The sequence below is a fragment of the Giraffa tippelskirchi genome, chromosome 13, assembly GCF_054371585.1.
Source record: "Giraffa tippelskirchi isolate mGirTip1 chromosome 13, T2T-mGirTip1v1.2.pri, whole genome shotgun sequence".
In the NCBI taxonomy this organism is placed as follows: domain Eukaryota; kingdom Metazoa; phylum Chordata; class Mammalia; order Artiodactyla; family Giraffidae; genus Giraffa; species Giraffa tippelskirchi.
Genome location: NC_137287.1, coordinates 25,679,505 through 25,696,630, shown reverse-complemented (window position 1 = coordinate 25,696,630; position 17,126 = coordinate 25,679,505). Strand labels below are relative to the sequence as shown.

Here is a 17,126-nt window from a genome sequence, read left to right as displayed (position 1 = left end):
AAGTAACTTAACTGTAGCCTCAGTTTCCTCATCTGTAAAATGGGTAAATGAAGCCCAGTAAGCAGGATCCTGGGTTTCCCTCGTGGCTTACTGGTAGAGAATCCACCTGCCAATGCAGGAAACATGGGTTTGATCGTTAGTTCGGGAAGATCCCTGGAGGAGGAAATGGCAACCCACTCCAATATTCTTGCCCGGGAAATTCCATGGACAGAGGAGCCTAATGGGCTATGGTTCATAGGTTCACAAAAGAGCTGGACACAACTTAGTGCCTAAACAACAACAACAAAAGCAGGATCCTAGGCCTTTCTGGGATGGAGCACCCACATTCAGGCCCAGTGATTTCAGGATTCGCTCTTGTGTTTCAGGTCGGCACTGACTGGGATGCCAAGGAGCGGCTCTTCCGCAACTTTGGGGGTCTCCTGGGGCCCATGGACGAGCCGGTAGGCATGCAGAAATGGGGGAAGGGCCCCAACGTGACTGTGACTGTCATCTGGGTGGATCCTGTCAACATCATCGCAGCCACCTACGACATCCTGATTGAGTCCACTGCCGAGTTCACCCACTACAAGCCCCCTTTGAACTTGCCTCTGAGGCCTGGGGTCTGGACGGTGAAAATTCTCCACCACTGGGTACCAGTCGCAGAAACCAAATTCCTCGTTGCACCTCTGACCTTCTCAAACAGGCAGCCCATCAAACCAGGTGAGTGCTTCCGTATGTCTGCGGGGTAAGTATCCCACTGCAAAGGCCCTCCCGGGCCCTCCACCTGGGCGGGTAATGCTGCTCAGAGGTGGAGCATGCGGGCCGCCTTTGAGAGCAGCGCTCGCCTCTCAGGATTTTTTCCTGCTCATTTGTCATACCGAACCTTCTAATTTTCTGCCTGTCTCTGCACACGAAGGTGATGTCGTCTGTCTGTATGAGACACCTATTTATTAGATGCTGTCCCGTTGGACTTCCAGAAGGCCCTAATCATATTTGAAACAGATGGGAAATAAACCTAGGCTGATATTTAGTTTCAGCAAATCTTGTTCACTGTTTAAAATAAAAATAATTAAAAGAGGAATTTCTGTTCATCCAAAACATGATACACTGGGTGAAGAGACATATCACATACTAGAGGAAAATGTTTGCCACACATTTAAAAAAGTACTCATATTTGAATATATAAAAAGTACTCAAATTCAGAAATTCCCTGAGTCAGAACAGACTATAAGCCACAGGCCAGATCAAGCCCACTCCCTGTTTTTGTAAATAAAGTTTTACTGGAACACAGTCACACTCATTTACATGCTGACTATGATTGCTCTGGGGCCACAGTGCCATCATTGAGTAGTTGCCCACAGAACCAAAAGTATTTGCTATCTGGCCCTTTAGAGAAAGGGCCAATCTCTGATATAAAAGAAATAAAAAAGAGAGAGAAAATATATATGCACACGTATAAAAAGGTGTTCAGCCTCATGAGTAATGAGAGAAATGCAAATTCAAATCAAAAAGAGATTCCACTTCACATCTGCCATGTTAGGACATGTTTGAAGTTGAGGCAACATTATATGATGGTCAAGTTGGAGAATAATAACCATCCATGTATGTCCTGGAAGCCACCAGCTTCCCAGGTGATGCAGTTGGTAAAGAACCCATTTGCCAAGGCAGGAGACACGAGATGCGGGTTCGATCCTTGGGTCAGGAAGATCCCCTGGAGGAGTAAATGGCAACCCACTTTAGTATTCTTGCCTGGAAAATTCCATGGATAGAGGGGCTCACAAAGCGTCAGGCACAACTGAGCTCACACACAATGAAGAATGATGTATGTCCTCCTGGTGGGAGAGCCACATAATAAAATGAGTTTGGAAAATGCTTTAGCATTTGCTGGTAAAGTTGAACATGGATACATACCACACAGACATTCCACCCGAGGTAGAGGCTTGTGCAGAAATACAGCAGAGTTGTTCATAATAGCAGCAAACCAGAACCAATCCAGATGTCCGACATCTGATGGGCCATCAGTGTGGTCTGTTCTGACAGGGAACCCAGTGTAGGCCCACTCCACATGCTGATCTGGACAAGTGTCTAGGACATAACTTTGGTGGGGGGAGGAATATCATAATTACAGTGCATGTATTTAAAGTTCAAAAACTGGCCAAGCCAACAATATTTTATTTCAGTATCCATGTATCAGTAGAAAGCTATGAATTAATGATGAGAATTATTAACAGGAAATTCAGGATGAGAGGGTCAGGAAGAGGGATATCAGACTCCCAGTGTGTCTGCCTTTTTTCTTCTTTTCCCAAAAGTGTTTCTTTTATTTTCCTATTTCCCCTTCTTTCCTCTTTCTTTTATCATGGGGACCATCTTCCTCAATCCCCCGGTGACCCAGCAGTAAAGAGTTCACCTGTAGTGTAGGAGACATGTGTTCAACCCCTGGGTCGGGAAGATCCCTGGAAGAGGGCATGGCAACCCACTCCAGTATTCTTGCCTGGAGAATCCCATGGACAAAGGAGCCTGGTGGGCTACAGTCCATGGGGTCAAAGAGTCGGACCCGACTGAGCAACTTAGCACACGTGCTGGCACTCACAACGTCCTCCTCCCCGCTCAGTTCCACCTCCAGGAGTGGCCACTGCCAAGAGTTTGGCGTGCATCCTTCTAGAGGTTTCTCAGTGTTGGTAGTTCAGCTGGTAAAGAATCCACCTGCAATGCAGGAGACCTCGGTTCGATCCCTGGGTTGGGAAGATCCCCTGGAGGAGGGAAGGGCTACCCACTCCAGTATTCTGGCCTGGAGAATTCCATGGACTGTGTAGTCCATGGGGTTACAAAGAGTCTCAGTTACGACTGAGTGATTTTCACTTTCAAACACAAAATAAATCACAAAGATATTATCACTTTTTAAAAAGTGGAATGATACACTTTGTTGTGAAACTTGCTTTTTTCACTTCGAGTCAGTATGTGTAAAACTACCAGCTGCCTAATATTCCTTTGAGTTTAGGATCCACAGTCTGTCCCCCACCTTGATGGACACATACCTTCTTTTATTGTTGTTGTTACAGATAACACTACAAAGAAGATTCTTGAACCTAAAAATAGTATGTGCCCATGAAAATACATCCATAACATAGATTCCTAGAAATAGGATTTCCAGGTCTCTGGGTGCTTGAAATTGTCCGTCTCCCATCCAACAGATCACAAACCCAGAAGCAAGGAACACATCATAGTCTCTGTTAGCTACAAAGAACTCTGGGCTGGGTGTCATTTAGCTAGTGACACAAGGAGAGGGGGACATAGATATGGGGAAGGGCACTTGGAGTCCTAAAAAGAGAGTATTGATGTGAAGTCTGTCAATTTCTGCCAAGTTTCTGTGCTAACAAGCAGGAAGATTTGGACCTCGTGTTTTCAGGAGATGAAAGTCTACTTCTCCTCTCCCCCATGAAACAGGCAAAAGACAGTCCCTCCAGAACTAGCTGGGCCAGAGCCCACCCACTTAGGGTCCTCCAGTGTCCCCCTGAAGAGGCTCACATTTTAGCATTACTAAGGGTTCCCAACGGAGTAGGCAATGGCACCCCACTCCAGTACTCTTGCCTGGAAAATCCCATGGACGGAGGAGCCTGGTAGGCTGCAGTCCACCGGGTCGCTAAGAGTCGGACACGACTGAGCGACTTCACTTTCACTTTTCACTTTCCTGCATTGGAGAAGGAAATGGCAACCCACTCCAGTGTTCTTGGCCTGGAGAATCCCAGGGACGGGAGAGCCTGGTGGGCTGCCGTCTATGGGGTTGCACAGAGTCAGACGTGACTGAAGCGACTTAGCAGCAGCAGCAAGGGTTCCCAAAGCCAGATGTAGAGGAGAGGCATGGAAGTGACCATCTCCTCTCTGCTTTCAATACATCTAGAACAAGAATGGCCCTGAATCCATCCTACCTCAGTAAAATGGCCCAGGGCCATGCACAGGGTCCCGATTTTTCCAGTCTTTTTCTCTTGGGGTTTCTAAAGACAACAGGCTCTTCCCACCCATGCCCAGGATGAGCCAGGGGTCATTTTATCCCACTGGGAGCAGCCCCCCTGTTGTCGGTAATTGTATCTGTTAATGATGTTCCAGTGACAGGGAACGAGAAGGTGGGAGCAATGCAATTTGTAAAATGATTCATCAAGAGTAATTTGCTATTGATGCGTCCCTGGTAATCTCAAGAAATCTGATGAGGTGGAATTGAGGGAAATTTAATTAGAGAGGCGAGCATCGTGGGCTGATGCTGTAATAGCATTTCCCACATTAACCTCATTTTTCATAAGGGTTTTCTACACCAACCACAATATTTGATTCCCAGTGTTCAAATGTTTGTTAATTGCTCTTTTCACTTTGCAAGTCCTGCCTTTTCTCAGTTCAGGTGTCTCCCCGATCCCCAGCTTCTCATCTTTGCAATCTCTGCTGAGATGGGGACAGAGCTGCCCACCCTGTGGTGGGTATCAGGGAGAAATGGGCTAGAGCCAGACTGATTAATGAACTTGAAATAGAGAGGCTCTGCTAAATATAGTAAGACAGGACATGCACTCCATGCATCCTTTTCTGCTTTCTCCCACCTGTCTGCCTCCAAACCACAGAGTCCAGCCCCCCAGCTTCCTGGGGCATTGGGAACTGAAGGAATGACTTTCTTGTATAGTTTTTTTTTTTTTTTATTGGAGTATAATTGCTTTCAGTGTTGTGTTAGTTTCTGCTGTACAGTGAAGTGAATCAGCTGTAAGTATACCTATATTCCCTCCCTCTTGGACCTCCCTCCCACCCACCACCCCCACATCCCACCTCTCTCAGTTCAGTTCAGTTCAGTTGCTCAGTCATGTCCGACTCTTTGCGACCCCATGAACCCCAGCACGCCAGGCCTCCCCGTCCATCACCAACTCCTGGAGTCCTCTCAAACCCATGTCCATCGAGTCAGTGATGCCATGTAACCATCTGATCATCTGTCGTCCCCTTCTCCTCCTGCCCTCAATCTTTGCCAGCATCAGGGTCTTTTCAAATGAGTCAGCTCTTCGCATCAGGTGGCCAAAGTATTGGAGTTTGATAGTACAGAGACCCACCTCTCTAGGTCATCACAAAGGACCAACCTGAATTCCCTGTGCTTTATAGAAGATTCCCACTAGCTATCTATTTTACATATGGTAATATATATATGTCAATCATCCTCTCCCAATTAGTCTCACCTTTAAATGCCATGAACGGAAGAACATGGTAGGCTACAGTCCATAGGGTTGCAAAGAGTCGGACATGACTGAGCGACTTCACTTTTACTTTCACTTTATCTTCCCCACCCTCCTGGGGTCTGCATGTCCATTTTCTATGCCTGCATCTCTATTCCTGCCCTGGAGATATGTTCATCTGTACCCTTTTTCTAGATTCCACATATATGCACTAATATACAATATTTGTTTTTCTCTTTCTGACTTACTTCACTCTGTATAACAGACTCTAGGTCCATCTACATCTTCACAAATGACCCATTTTTTTTTCCTTTTGTAGCTGAGTTATATATATATAAACCACAGCTTCTTTATCTGTTCATCTGTCATTGGCCCTTTAGGGTGTTTCCATGTCCTGGCTTTTGTGAATAGTGCTGCAGTAAACATTGAGTACATGTATCCTTTTGAATTCTGGTTTTCTCAGGAGATATGTCAAGGCATATTTTTTTGGCCTTTCTTTTTTCATAATTTACTTTTAATTGAAGGATAACCGCTTTACAATACTGTGTTGGTTTCTGCCATACATCAACATGAATCAGCCATAGGTATACGTACGACCCCTCCCTCTGGAACCTCCCTCCCACCTCCCACACTGTCCCACCCCTCTAGGTTGTCACAGAGCCCTGGTTGGAGTTCCCTGAGTCGTACAGCAAATTCCCACTGGCTATCTATTTTACAAATGGTAGTGTATATGTTTCCACGCTACTCTCTCCATTCGTCCCACCCTCTGTGTCCACAAGTCTGTTCTCTATGTCTGCATCTCTACTGCTGCCCTGCAATTAAGTTCATCAGCATCATGTTTCTAGATTCCATATATATGCATTAATATATGATATTTGTTCTCTTTTGACTTACTTCACTCTGTATGATTGGCTCCAGGTTCATCCACCTCATTAGAACTAACTCAAATGTGTTCCTTTTTATGGTTAATATTCCATTGTATATATGTACCACAAATATATATCCATTCATCTTCTTTATCCATTCATCTGTCGATAGACAGCTAGGTTGCTTCCATGTCCTAGCTATTGTTAACTGTGCTGCAGTGAACATTGGGGTACGTGAGTCTTTTTCAATTATGGATTCCTCAGGGTAAGGCATATTTTTAATTCAACTAGTTTTCTCGTTGCTTTTTGAAGGGCAGGCATACATACACTGTCTTTCTTCCTCACTCAGGACCACACATGTTAGAAAATAACCTTCTGATTATCCAGGTTTTCCTGGTTGTCTCCAAAAGTGACAGCCACTTTCAAGTAAAGAGGAAGCATTGTTATCTGAATGCTGCTTTGTCTTATAAGGAGGTTGCTTCTAATCCCAGTGAGCTCAGCTATAGCAAAACCTGATTTGGTAAAACATGACTTACCAGAATCACTATCCAGGCTTTCTTTAAAATATATTCTTATAATTAGCAATGAAATAAGCCATGAGTGGGAGCTTCCTCAAAACAGAGATGTCTAGCTTCTTTTCGTCAGCCCAGATATCTATATTTTCTGCCTCCTCATCTGTAAGCCCTAGGAAACAGTGTCTCTCTTGTTCATATGTTACTTTACAAAGCACACGGGCTTTTCCCTGAGCCTTGTGCCAGTCTTGTGAGTCTAATTGCTGGGAGGGTAAGTATCCCCATTTTGCAGTCAGGGAACCAAGTCTGCAAAAGACTAGCTCCCAGATGGAAAAATAAAGTAAAAATGAAAAGCACTGTTTTAACTTCCTATGGATGCATGAGCTTGTTTACTGGGTTTACTAACACAGTGTAGACAATGACATGCTCTGGCTTTGGAGTCAGCCAGCCCTGGATTTAACTCCAGGTCTAAACTAGAGCTGCTTCTGTTTCCTCATCTGTAAAATGGGGATGATAAAAACCAGCCCTATAGTTTTGTTTGTGTGTGTGTGTGTTGTGTACTAATAATGCCAATAATAATAGTCCTAGCTAAACTTTCCTGAATACTTCGAATATGCTGGGTGGCATTTTAAGCACCTCACATGAGTCAGCATACTTAATCATCACAAACAAAGCTACGAGGAAGATACTAGTTCTCTACCCATTTTTATTGATGAGGAAGAAGTCAGATGCCTAGTGTGTGGGATGTGGGGATTCAATCCCAGGCAGCCTTACTGTGGTCCCCGTGCTCTGGCCTGAGACCCTGGTGCTCAGCAAGGCAGAGCTGTTTCAGAAGCCAATCGGACCTCCCACCTACCCAACTCTGGTCCGAGCTTTGGGCTCCCCAGGACTCCTGGCTGTGATCCGTTCGTGCACTACACCCTGGACCAAAGGAGAGATCCCTGTCTTATAGAAAGCTCACGGTGGGCATTCAGCAGCCAAGTGCAGGACCCCTCTCCAGGCTTTGATGTCCACAGACCCCAGTTCAAACCCTGGCTCCCACTCTCATTACCTGTGTGATTTGGGGAAAGGTGCTCAGTGAGGCTTAATACTCTCTGTTTCCAAAACCTAGAATTCTCTTCTCCAGGATCTGTGTGTAGCTTCTTCCTTCACGTGAATCAGCACTCAGCTCAGATGTCACCACCTCAGAGAGTCTTCCCTGCCCATTCCATCTAAGATAAACACTTTGTCACTCTCTAACCCAGGAATCAGCAAGCTTTTACTGTAAAGGACTAGACAGTAAATTTTTCAGCTTTGTGGGCCATGTACAATTTCTATCTCAGCTACTCCGCTGCCATAGACAATAATGTGTCCAAATGGGCATAGCCATGGTCCAGTAAAATTTATTAACAACAACAGGTGGTGGGCCAAATTTGGCCCAAGGGCCTTAGTTTATCAAGCCCCTGATCTGACTCAACACACCCCATTAATTCCTTTCATGACACTTACCAGTTTTTGGAATGACCTTATTTATTTGTTTGTTTCTTTATTGTCATCATTCTTCCTTCATTGTCTGGTTTGCTCTACCACAGAATAGAGCCTGGCACTTAATATAATAAATGAATGAATGAATGCCTCACAGATAGCAGATGTTTAGTAAATATATGTTGAATGAATTACTGTCTGGACTATAGTAGAAAGAAAGTGAAGTCACTCAGTCGTGTCCGACTCTTTGCCACCCCATGGGCCATAGCCTACCAGGTTCCTCCACCCATGGGATTTTCCAGGCAAGAGTACTGGAGTGGGTTGCCATTTCTTTCTCCAGGGGATCTTCCCTACCCAGGGATTGAACCCGTGTCTCCTGCATTGCAGGCAGACTCTTTACCATCTGAGCCACCAGGGACTATAGTAGGGGCTCCATAAATATATGCTGAATGGATAAATGAATGGACCATGCTCATGAATGGACTACACAAAGTAGGCTCACACCTCTTGAAGGAATGTCCCCATGGGCTCAATTTCTTTGTCTGTACAATGGGACTGCTAAAAGGACTTCCTCATGAGATTGTCCCATGAACTGGACAGTGCTGTGCGATGCCCAGCATGGTGCCAGGCACGCAGTAGTAGGTGACCGGTCCGTGGCTCTTCTACTGATGTCCTTGTTCCCTTTGACTTTCAGAGGAGGCGTTGAGGCTGCACAATGGGCCCCTCCGCAATGCCTACATGGAGCAGAGCTTCCAGAGCCTGAACCCCGTCCTCAGCCTGCCCATCAACCCTGCCCAGGTGGAGCAGGCTCGGAGAAACGCGGCCTCCTCCGGTGCCACGCTGGAGCGCTGGCTGGACTCGCTGGTGGGCGGGATGTGGACTGCCATGGACATCTGTGCCACAGGCCCCAGCGCCTGTCCAGTCATGCAGACCTGCAGCCAGACAGCCTGGAGCTCCTTCAGCCCCGACCCCAAGTCGGAGCTGGGAGCGGTCAAACCCGACGGCCGGCTCAGGTAGCACTGGGCATGTGGGGACCCCAGCGGATCTCAAAGGGAAAGCAGCCAGGTGGCCGGTGGGACCCAGATCCTGACCTCCCACCCCTGGGGCTGCCTTTTGTGAGAGGGCTCTCCTGGCCATAGGATGATGAAGAAGGAAGGTTTGGAGGCCAAAGCAGGTTCTGCCAACCACCTGCACTCTGCAGGCCAGCTACTGGGGACGTCAATGGCTTGGTCCCAGCACCATGGTGGTCTTACCTCTTCTGGTTGATCCTCGAGTCCTACAGGTTCCTTGTCTTCCCCCTCAATGACATGACCGCCCCCCCAGACAAGTGATTCCCAAACTTTTCTTTTGAGCAGCAGAGTATTTGTTTTACCGAGTCGTAGGTGGAGGTTCAAGCTGCAGATGAAATCCAGGCTGCTTTGATGGAAGCTGAGAGTGTGAGGTTCTATCTCAAAGCTCAGCCTACTGGGCAATCCCTTTGCAAAGGGCATCTCCTAAGGTACCTCTTCAGAACCCAAGGGCTCTGCAGAAGCTAGTCTGGAAAGCAGTGCCCAGAAGGGTAGGTTTGATCTTCAGCCCTGCGCTTCAGCTCATCTTCCTGCTCCTCTGGGCCAGGAAACCCTTGTGCCAGCCCTGAAGTGACAGGACATGAAAGTCACGCTCGTGGGCTCATTCCCAGGGAGGTAGTGGGCTTGGCGGGGGCTGGGGGGGTGCCTTTGAGCTTCCCACCAACCCTTCTTGGGTTCAGCCATCTTCCTTAGTAACTAGATGATCAGGCGAGCCTTGTGATGTGACTTGGCCAAAGTCCAACCAAAGTGTCACTGCCAGACATCCTGGGCTCCAGGCCACCCTCTCTCGAGGCAGAAATGGGGTGATGCTCATGAGTCTGCATCAAGCCCCCCAGCCATTCATGGGCCAGGAGACCAAGACCATGACCCCTCTGGGCTTTGACAGTGGGAACTTTGGGGGACCGTGGCCATGAAACTCTTAGAGACCGCTGGCAGTAAAACTCCTGAGCTGGTCAGCACAGCAATACCCATCACCTGCCTGAGCCCTTCGTTCTGAGGTCGGGCGCTCGGCACTTTGTGAAATGCATCTTCGGTGCTGCTGGGAGTGACCAAACCACGTGGAACAGACTTTACACAGCGAGGAAAAAGCATTTCAGATTTGATTTTTAAATTCATGGCCTTTCTTGTCCGAGGTGCCAACCAGCCCGTCTGACATGCAGTGTGAAAGTGGGAAGCTTTGAGTATCTGGTTGTTTAAAACCTAAAGAATAGTATTATTCAAATTGCTTGAGTTACTAGAAACCCAAAGGGTTTCCTTGCCATGTGCCCGTTAGAGGGTCGCCCTGCTCATCCAGCGATCCCTTCCTGAGAACCCCCTCCTCTACTGATCCCACCCTCCCCCAAAGGACAGGGTTCCCTTGGAAAAGCCCCAGCCCTGGGTGCACTGTCCTTTCCCAGGAGAGCCGGTCCTCGTTGGATTTCTCTCCAGTATGGCTTTGAAGGTACTGCCAATTGCTCCCAGCGAACTGTCAGCTGTCGCCCCCCACCCCACTCGTCCCACCCCACCCCTGCAAGGCAGGATGTCCTGTGGGCCATGGAGGATACAGAGAAGGGACACTTGAGATATTTATTATTTATATGTTTTGGTCAATGACTAATTAGTAGGTGCTGTTTTTGCAGCTTGTCAATTATGTTATCTTACTAACTGAAGCTGCCTTTACTCACAAAAGGCCCCGTCCTCCAGCCCTTGTAGTTCCCCCAGCCCCTCATGTCTATCTCCCTCCTGCTTTCTCTATGTGTCCATCTATCTACCTACCTGTCTATGTCTGCCTCTCTCTGTCTGCCCTCCATCCTCCATGTCCTCAGTGGAAAGCAAGGGAGTTGGACACCATGAGGGAAATGCTTCAACCAGCAATGTCCATAGGCTGAAAGTGGGGTGCCCTTGGGAACATCGGTGCCTCACTTTTCCTCATGCAGGGTGGAGGACCACCCAGTTAGCCCTTCAGCTCTGGGGGTGTTGGAATTCCTCAGCCGTCCCCGCCACTGGCCCCCAGCACAGGGGCGCCACAGGCCTGCGACCTGTGGAGGTAGACCATCCAGCTGCAGGGCTTGGGCTGTCCATGCGTCTCCATCACCATCCTCCCACAGCCAGTCTAACCATGGGCCTCCCTGTGACCAGAGGACAGAGGGAAAGCAAGCTCCTTCCATGCCCGGGAGCAGGAGAGATCTATTTTAGGAAAAGGGTGGTGGGGGTGGCCAGACAGGCCAGGAGAACCCGGGAGCAGGGACCTGGCATGGCTTTCTCAGAAAGCCCACATGATTGCCACGTGATTCTACAAGCTCGCTGGGAGCCCCGAGGCCTGTGTCACAGCCTCTCTCTGCCCCCAGCCTCTGCTTCCATCCAAGGACTCCTTGAGCCTGTGGAAGCTGCCCAGGAAGCCAGCCTTGCACCTCCTGGCCAGGCCACTCTGTGTCACTTATGGTGGCTATGAGAGCCCTGCCCCGGTACATCCCTGCATGCAGCATGAGTGTGCAGACTCCTCAACGAGGCCCCTCCTGCACCCTGACATTGCTGACTCCTGTTCCGTTGGGAATAAGTGGAGAAACGGCAGAGCTGGCTTATTACTCTGGGGACGGTCCCCTCCCGTCCCCAGCCCAGGCCTCAATCCCCGCTGACCACCAGGAAATTGGGAAGCTGAGCAGTCACACGGGATGTTCCTCAACATCTTCTGTTTTTGAACCAGAGAACCACTTTGAAGATGTTACATTTGGCTTTAAGGGAAAAAGAGAGAATTTCAAACAAAGCCCAGGATAATTTGAGCCAAGGTGATGTTTTCCCAGGGGAGATAGTATAACTCATTTTTATTGTCTACCTGAGAATGATTTATTAGTTCAAGGCCATTGGTCAGGCAGCCTTGAGCTGTGGCTGCCTGAGGGTTTCAAAACTTGAGAACGTGGTCCCCTGGAAATTCTTTCAGAATTTAAAAGAGTGTGACTGAGTTGCTGACCAGGTTCCTGGACTCCTGGGGGGTTGAGAGGTCGGGTGTGGGTTTTGGGGGAGAAAGATGCATCCAATAAGCTGTGATACTTTGTCGAGTTTCCCACTCACCCCTGTGATGGTCAGGCAGAAGCCACACCCAGGAGGCAGACAACCCCGAGCCCTGCTTCCTGGGTCCAGTGCAAAGCGGTCTGTCTCCAAGGAGGGCAGAGCATTTCCTAGGACCCTCACAGTCTAAGAAGTGTGCGTGCTCCTCCCTTTGGAAAAAGGTCCTTCTGATCTGACCAGGAGTCATTCTGCCTTCATTTGCCATTGTTGAACTTTCAAAATGCCAGTGGAGCTGAGGTTTGAATCAGCTCCCCAAGCTCCCCAAAAAGGGCAGATGACAGCTGCTCTGAGCACAGGCCAGGATTGGGGGGACTGTGCTTCCTTCTGATTCTCCAGTTTGTAGGTGCAAGGAGAATCCTGGCTGGAGCCTTGATATCTTTGCCAAGAGGGTCCCCAAGAGAGGAGAGCAGTAGCAGCTGAGTGTGGGGGCCTGAGCAAAGACCTCTTTCATAGCCCAGTTCACTGGGGTTGCAAGACCCAAGCTCCCCTCGCAGCACCCAAGGGGGATATACTAGAAACAGCTGTTGGCAAAGGCCTGCCAGGTCAAAGCCACACCCTCTGGCAGGGGTCGCCCATGGCTATGCAGTCCAGGACACTAGCACAGATGAATGAAGCGGCTGGTGTCAGACAAAAGGGAATAGCGGGGACTGTGGTCTGCAAGTATGCGCCGACACAGACAAAAAATACAGCTGCATCTCAGCTCCAGTCTGAAGTTGCGAGTGAGAATAAAAATAACAGCTTATGTGGAACTCTGAAGGGAATGAGGGCCTCTTACTAGTCATTCCCACCCCGAAGAAATGGTCCCTCAGAGGAGAAGTGTCCCGTGAGAACTGGCTTGTTCAGCTCTCCTGATCTCAAGACAAGTTATACTGAAGGGGAGATGAGACAGGATTTGCTGACCTCAAGAGTTGCCCCTTGAACATAAAAGAGGTCCACGCTGGCCCAGTCCCCACCTTCCAGGATTCCATCACACCAGGCGGAGATGTCCAGGAGATTGTTCATGAGGAGAGGTTGGCATGTCAAATAGCTAGACTCTCTCCAGATCCTGGGTTTTAGCAGCCACCGTGCCACGTGTCCGGAAGCATCTTTGGAAGCCGTGCTCACGGGAGGTTCTCTCTGCTTTTTGCCTCACCTACCTTACTTTGCCCATGGGTCAACCACAGGCGCTACCTCATGTGTCTGCTGAGAAGTTAACCTTGGGGGAGGAGGGGGAGGAATAAAGGTGTCCAAAATCTGCTGGAGCTGAATGTATAATCTATGCAAATTCTCTCTGTGTGTCTCTCCCTCTCTCTTTCTGTCTGTGTCTCTCTCTCTCAGAAGTATTATTTTTTTTTTAACCTGGCAAACAAGATACTGTACAGACCCCTCTTAAGACTGAGGAGGGCTTCCATGTCCCACCTGTGTCTACCCCTCACATTGTCGTTGGTTCTGTCCTTGCCAAGCCGCAGGCAGGGAGATGGAAGCCCTCTCTCTTCCCCTTCCCCTTGGCTGGGAATACTCCATCCGCCTCTGCCTACAAACCCCATGGGAAAGCAGGTTCTGCGTCTTGCCCCCTCTGTTCCTAACTCCATTCTCTCCATTCCTCATTTGCCTGCCTTCTCCTCTCCTTCCTCCACGCCACCTCTCCCCCCTCAAAAAGCCTTAGGTTTCTCCATTTTTAAATGTGGCCTTAAAATTATTTTTGGAAAGCTGACCACCCTCTCTCTCCTGTTTCTACCAACATCCAAGAGAAAAGAGCATCTTGAAGCTTTTGGAGCAACCTCCTAAGCCAGGGGCTGCCAATCTGTAGCTTGCAGATGTGGTAGAAATGGCTTCTATGTGTCGTCTTGAAGAAAAATATCCTTCTATTTTTCCTGTGGGTAAAATGAAGGCTTGGGTGCTCGTCTAAACCTCAGCCGGCTCCCAAAGCACTCTCTTGGAGCATAATGCCGCTGTCGATAGGATGGTTTAATTACCGGCAGGATGCCAACGTGGGCTTTCCAATTCTCCCCCTCCCCCGAAGACTTGGTGACTTTATGTACTTCATTCAAGGGTAAATCAGCAGAGTTTCTCAATTTATCTCTTCGTCCTTCCTGCCTGGAAAGTGATAGCATTTAATATTCCCAGTGGATGGTCATGTTCTCAAAGGGATCACACTCTCCCTACTTTCAGAGTCCCTCCTTTTCCCTGCCATTGCTCCAGGGCTGATGGAGGCCAAAGACAACCCCAGGGTTTTCATAGGAAATTCACTGGAATTGAGCTCAATCGTCTTTGTCGTCCTTTGTCTCTTTTTTTGGTATTACTATGTTGTCGATAGCATTTGGATATTTTTTTAGAGGCCTCACAGTAAGTTATTACCGTCCCCTTCATTGTTTTTCAAAGACATGTGGTGATATAGTTTTTAAAAATAACTATTTTGTTATAGATCATAATATGCATAAAACTGTACAGAAATATTTTGTAACGTATTGATTTTAAAAAAAGAGAGACTCTGTAAATAAAGTTTTAAAAAAAAAAGAGAATTCAAATGGCACACACTGAAAGATGTAGATATTTTGCTATTTATTTAAAGGAGTATTTTAAGAGATATTGAACTATCTGAAATTGACCAGTAATCAAATTCCAATCATCCGAATGCTTTTCCTCACGGTAGAATGTGATTCTGGGAAACAATTGCACTACCCGCCCATTTTTGCACCTTTTCTGTCTTTTCATTTAGCAGAAAAATAACAACGAAATTGTGCCTTAGCTGTATTTTTTTGTCTAGGGGAGTTTGTTTCTGTCTGACAAAGCAAAATCTTTTGCAGAAAACAGTGGATGTATTGAATACTGTATCATACCAAAAACACTGCAGGTGTATATAGATGCTTTCTGTCATACTGTGTTTTCAGATGCAGAATTTTAAAATAAAAAAAAAAAATACTGTCTTTATGGAACAGTAGGTGTGTGACTTTTCAATGATATCTTGCATCTTCATGCCATCCTGTGTTCTCCCCGCTCCTCTGCACTGTCCTCATGCTGAGACCACCTCTCCTGGGAAATCCTGATGTGTGCACACACTTCCTGATCAAGCCTGCTGTCATCTCTCACGTAGATGACAGCGAGGAAGACTGCCATCTAAAGTGGCAAATGTTTTCTATAGCCACCTGGGTGGTTGTGTAGCAAACCTGTTTTCCTTTCCTCTTCTCTACACAGCTAGACTATATTCCCCCCCCCAAAATTGTGCATTAAACCCATTATATAAAAAGACTTGAGGTCCAGCAGTTAGGACTCCATGCTTCCACTGCAGGGGGCGCAGCTTCCATCCCTGGTCAGGAAACAAGAATCCTGTGTGCCACATGCCCAAAAAAGGGAACATTGGGGCTGGCAGAGGAGAACACTGGTTGCCAGAGGAAGAGGGGTAGGGGGTGGGTGAAATAGGTGAAGGGTATTAAGAGATATAAACCTCCAGTTATATAATAAGTAAGTCACAGTGATGTAATACACAGCATAAGAAAGTGAAAGTGGTCCCTCAGTCATGTCTGACTCTGTGATCCCATGGACTGTAGCCCGCCAGGCTCCTCTATCCGTGGTATTTTCCAGGCAAGAATACTGGGATGGGTTGCCATTTCCTTCTCCAGGGGATCTTTCTGACCCAAGGATCAAACCGAGGTTTCCCACATTGCAGGCAGATTCTTTACCGTCTCAGCCACCAGGGAAGCACTGGAGCATAAGGAATGCAGTCAATAATGTCCCCACTTTTGATGGGGTCAGATGGTTAGTAGAATTAGCATGTGGTCCCTTCATAATGTATGCAAATGTCAAATCATTCTGTAGTACCCCTGAAACTAACATACATCAACTAAATATTTCAATTTAAAACAATAGAATAAAATGAAAGTAACTGGGTGCTCAGAGGGCTGCTCCAATTGAAGTGGGAGTGGAAATTGTCTTTGCAGCGTCTCCCACTCAGCCAGTCCCTTTGGTGGTTCCACGGGTTATGTAGACAACATGCCTTAAAACTCTTACCTCTCACGGAAGCAGCTGGGCCTTTGGTGAAACTGCCTAGAGGCCTGCCTACCAGGTGCTGAGAGCTGTGTTCTAGGCTGAGTCTCTGAGAATGAGACCAAACTGAGAATAATTCACCACTTACCTAAGGTGCAATCAAAAGAGTGGAAAATTAGAATTGGAACCCAAAGGAGGTAGGTCAAGTGTTGGAGACTCTTGAGCCTGTGCCTCCATATTTAGTTGATTTGGTCTGCTGGGAAACCACATGCTGCCCCAGCCTCTTACAAGAAAATGTTCTCAACATATGATTTTTGATGTTTCTATCTGTGTTAGTCAGAGTTCTTTCACTTGGAAGCAACAGTAGCCTAACTCAAGGTTAATCAGATGGGAATCTGTTGGCTCCTGAAACTGCAGAAGAGAACAGTTAAAATGCAAAGGACAAGGATGAGAGATTCTCCAGGAGACTCAAGACTAGGAACTGGAACCTTGACACTCTGTCCCCTTTTGCTCCATTTCTGCTGCTCCCAGTTTGATTCTATTCCCCTCTATAGACAGCTGGCACCATGTGATAGAGACAGAAGGCCCTAGAAGTCACTCCTTAGCCTTCAAGCAGCACAGCAGAAAAGCATCTATGTCCTTTGTTTTCATTGCCAAAGGAAATGGCTCCAACAAATCACTGGGGCCAGGCAAACAAGGCACTGTCATTGGCTGAGTCTGGATCATGTACCCCTGCAGCCAGGTGATTGGGTAAGAAACTGTGATTGGCAGCCCCATCCCAATCACATGGTCAGAATGGAAGAGGAGCATTTCCCCCAAGGCTGTGCTGAACAGACAAAAACAACAGATGTCCATCCACTGGCCACAGCCAACTCCAGGCTCAGGTGGATTCTCGGCTTGACAGTCCAATTCGTTCCTGCTCTTCAAATGCCCAAATTGTCTCCACCCAGCTCGTAGCTATCTCCCCAAGGAGAAGGATTCTGGGCATGTCTTGAGCAAATTATTTTAAATAAATATCATATAGATGGTTCA

At 47.6% G+C, this 17,126-nt stretch overlaps 1 protein-coding gene across 1 annotated transcript in view; it reads left to right on the top strand.

The window, feature by feature from the left end:
- Nucleotides 1-13,366, top strand: part of XYLT1 (xylosyltransferase 1) — a 340,665-nt gene extending 327,299 nt beyond the window's left edge. Inside the window, exons 11-12 of the mRNA XM_081556246.1 lie at nt 366-699; nt 8,714-13,366. Coding sequence (XP_081412372.1) covers nt 366-699; nt 8,714-9,036 — 657 coding nt within the window. The 3' untranslated portion in view covers nt 9,037-13,366. The remainder of the gene's footprint in view (nt 1-365; nt 700-8,713) is intronic.
- The last annotated feature ends 3,760 nt before the right edge of the window (nt 13,367-17,126 follow it).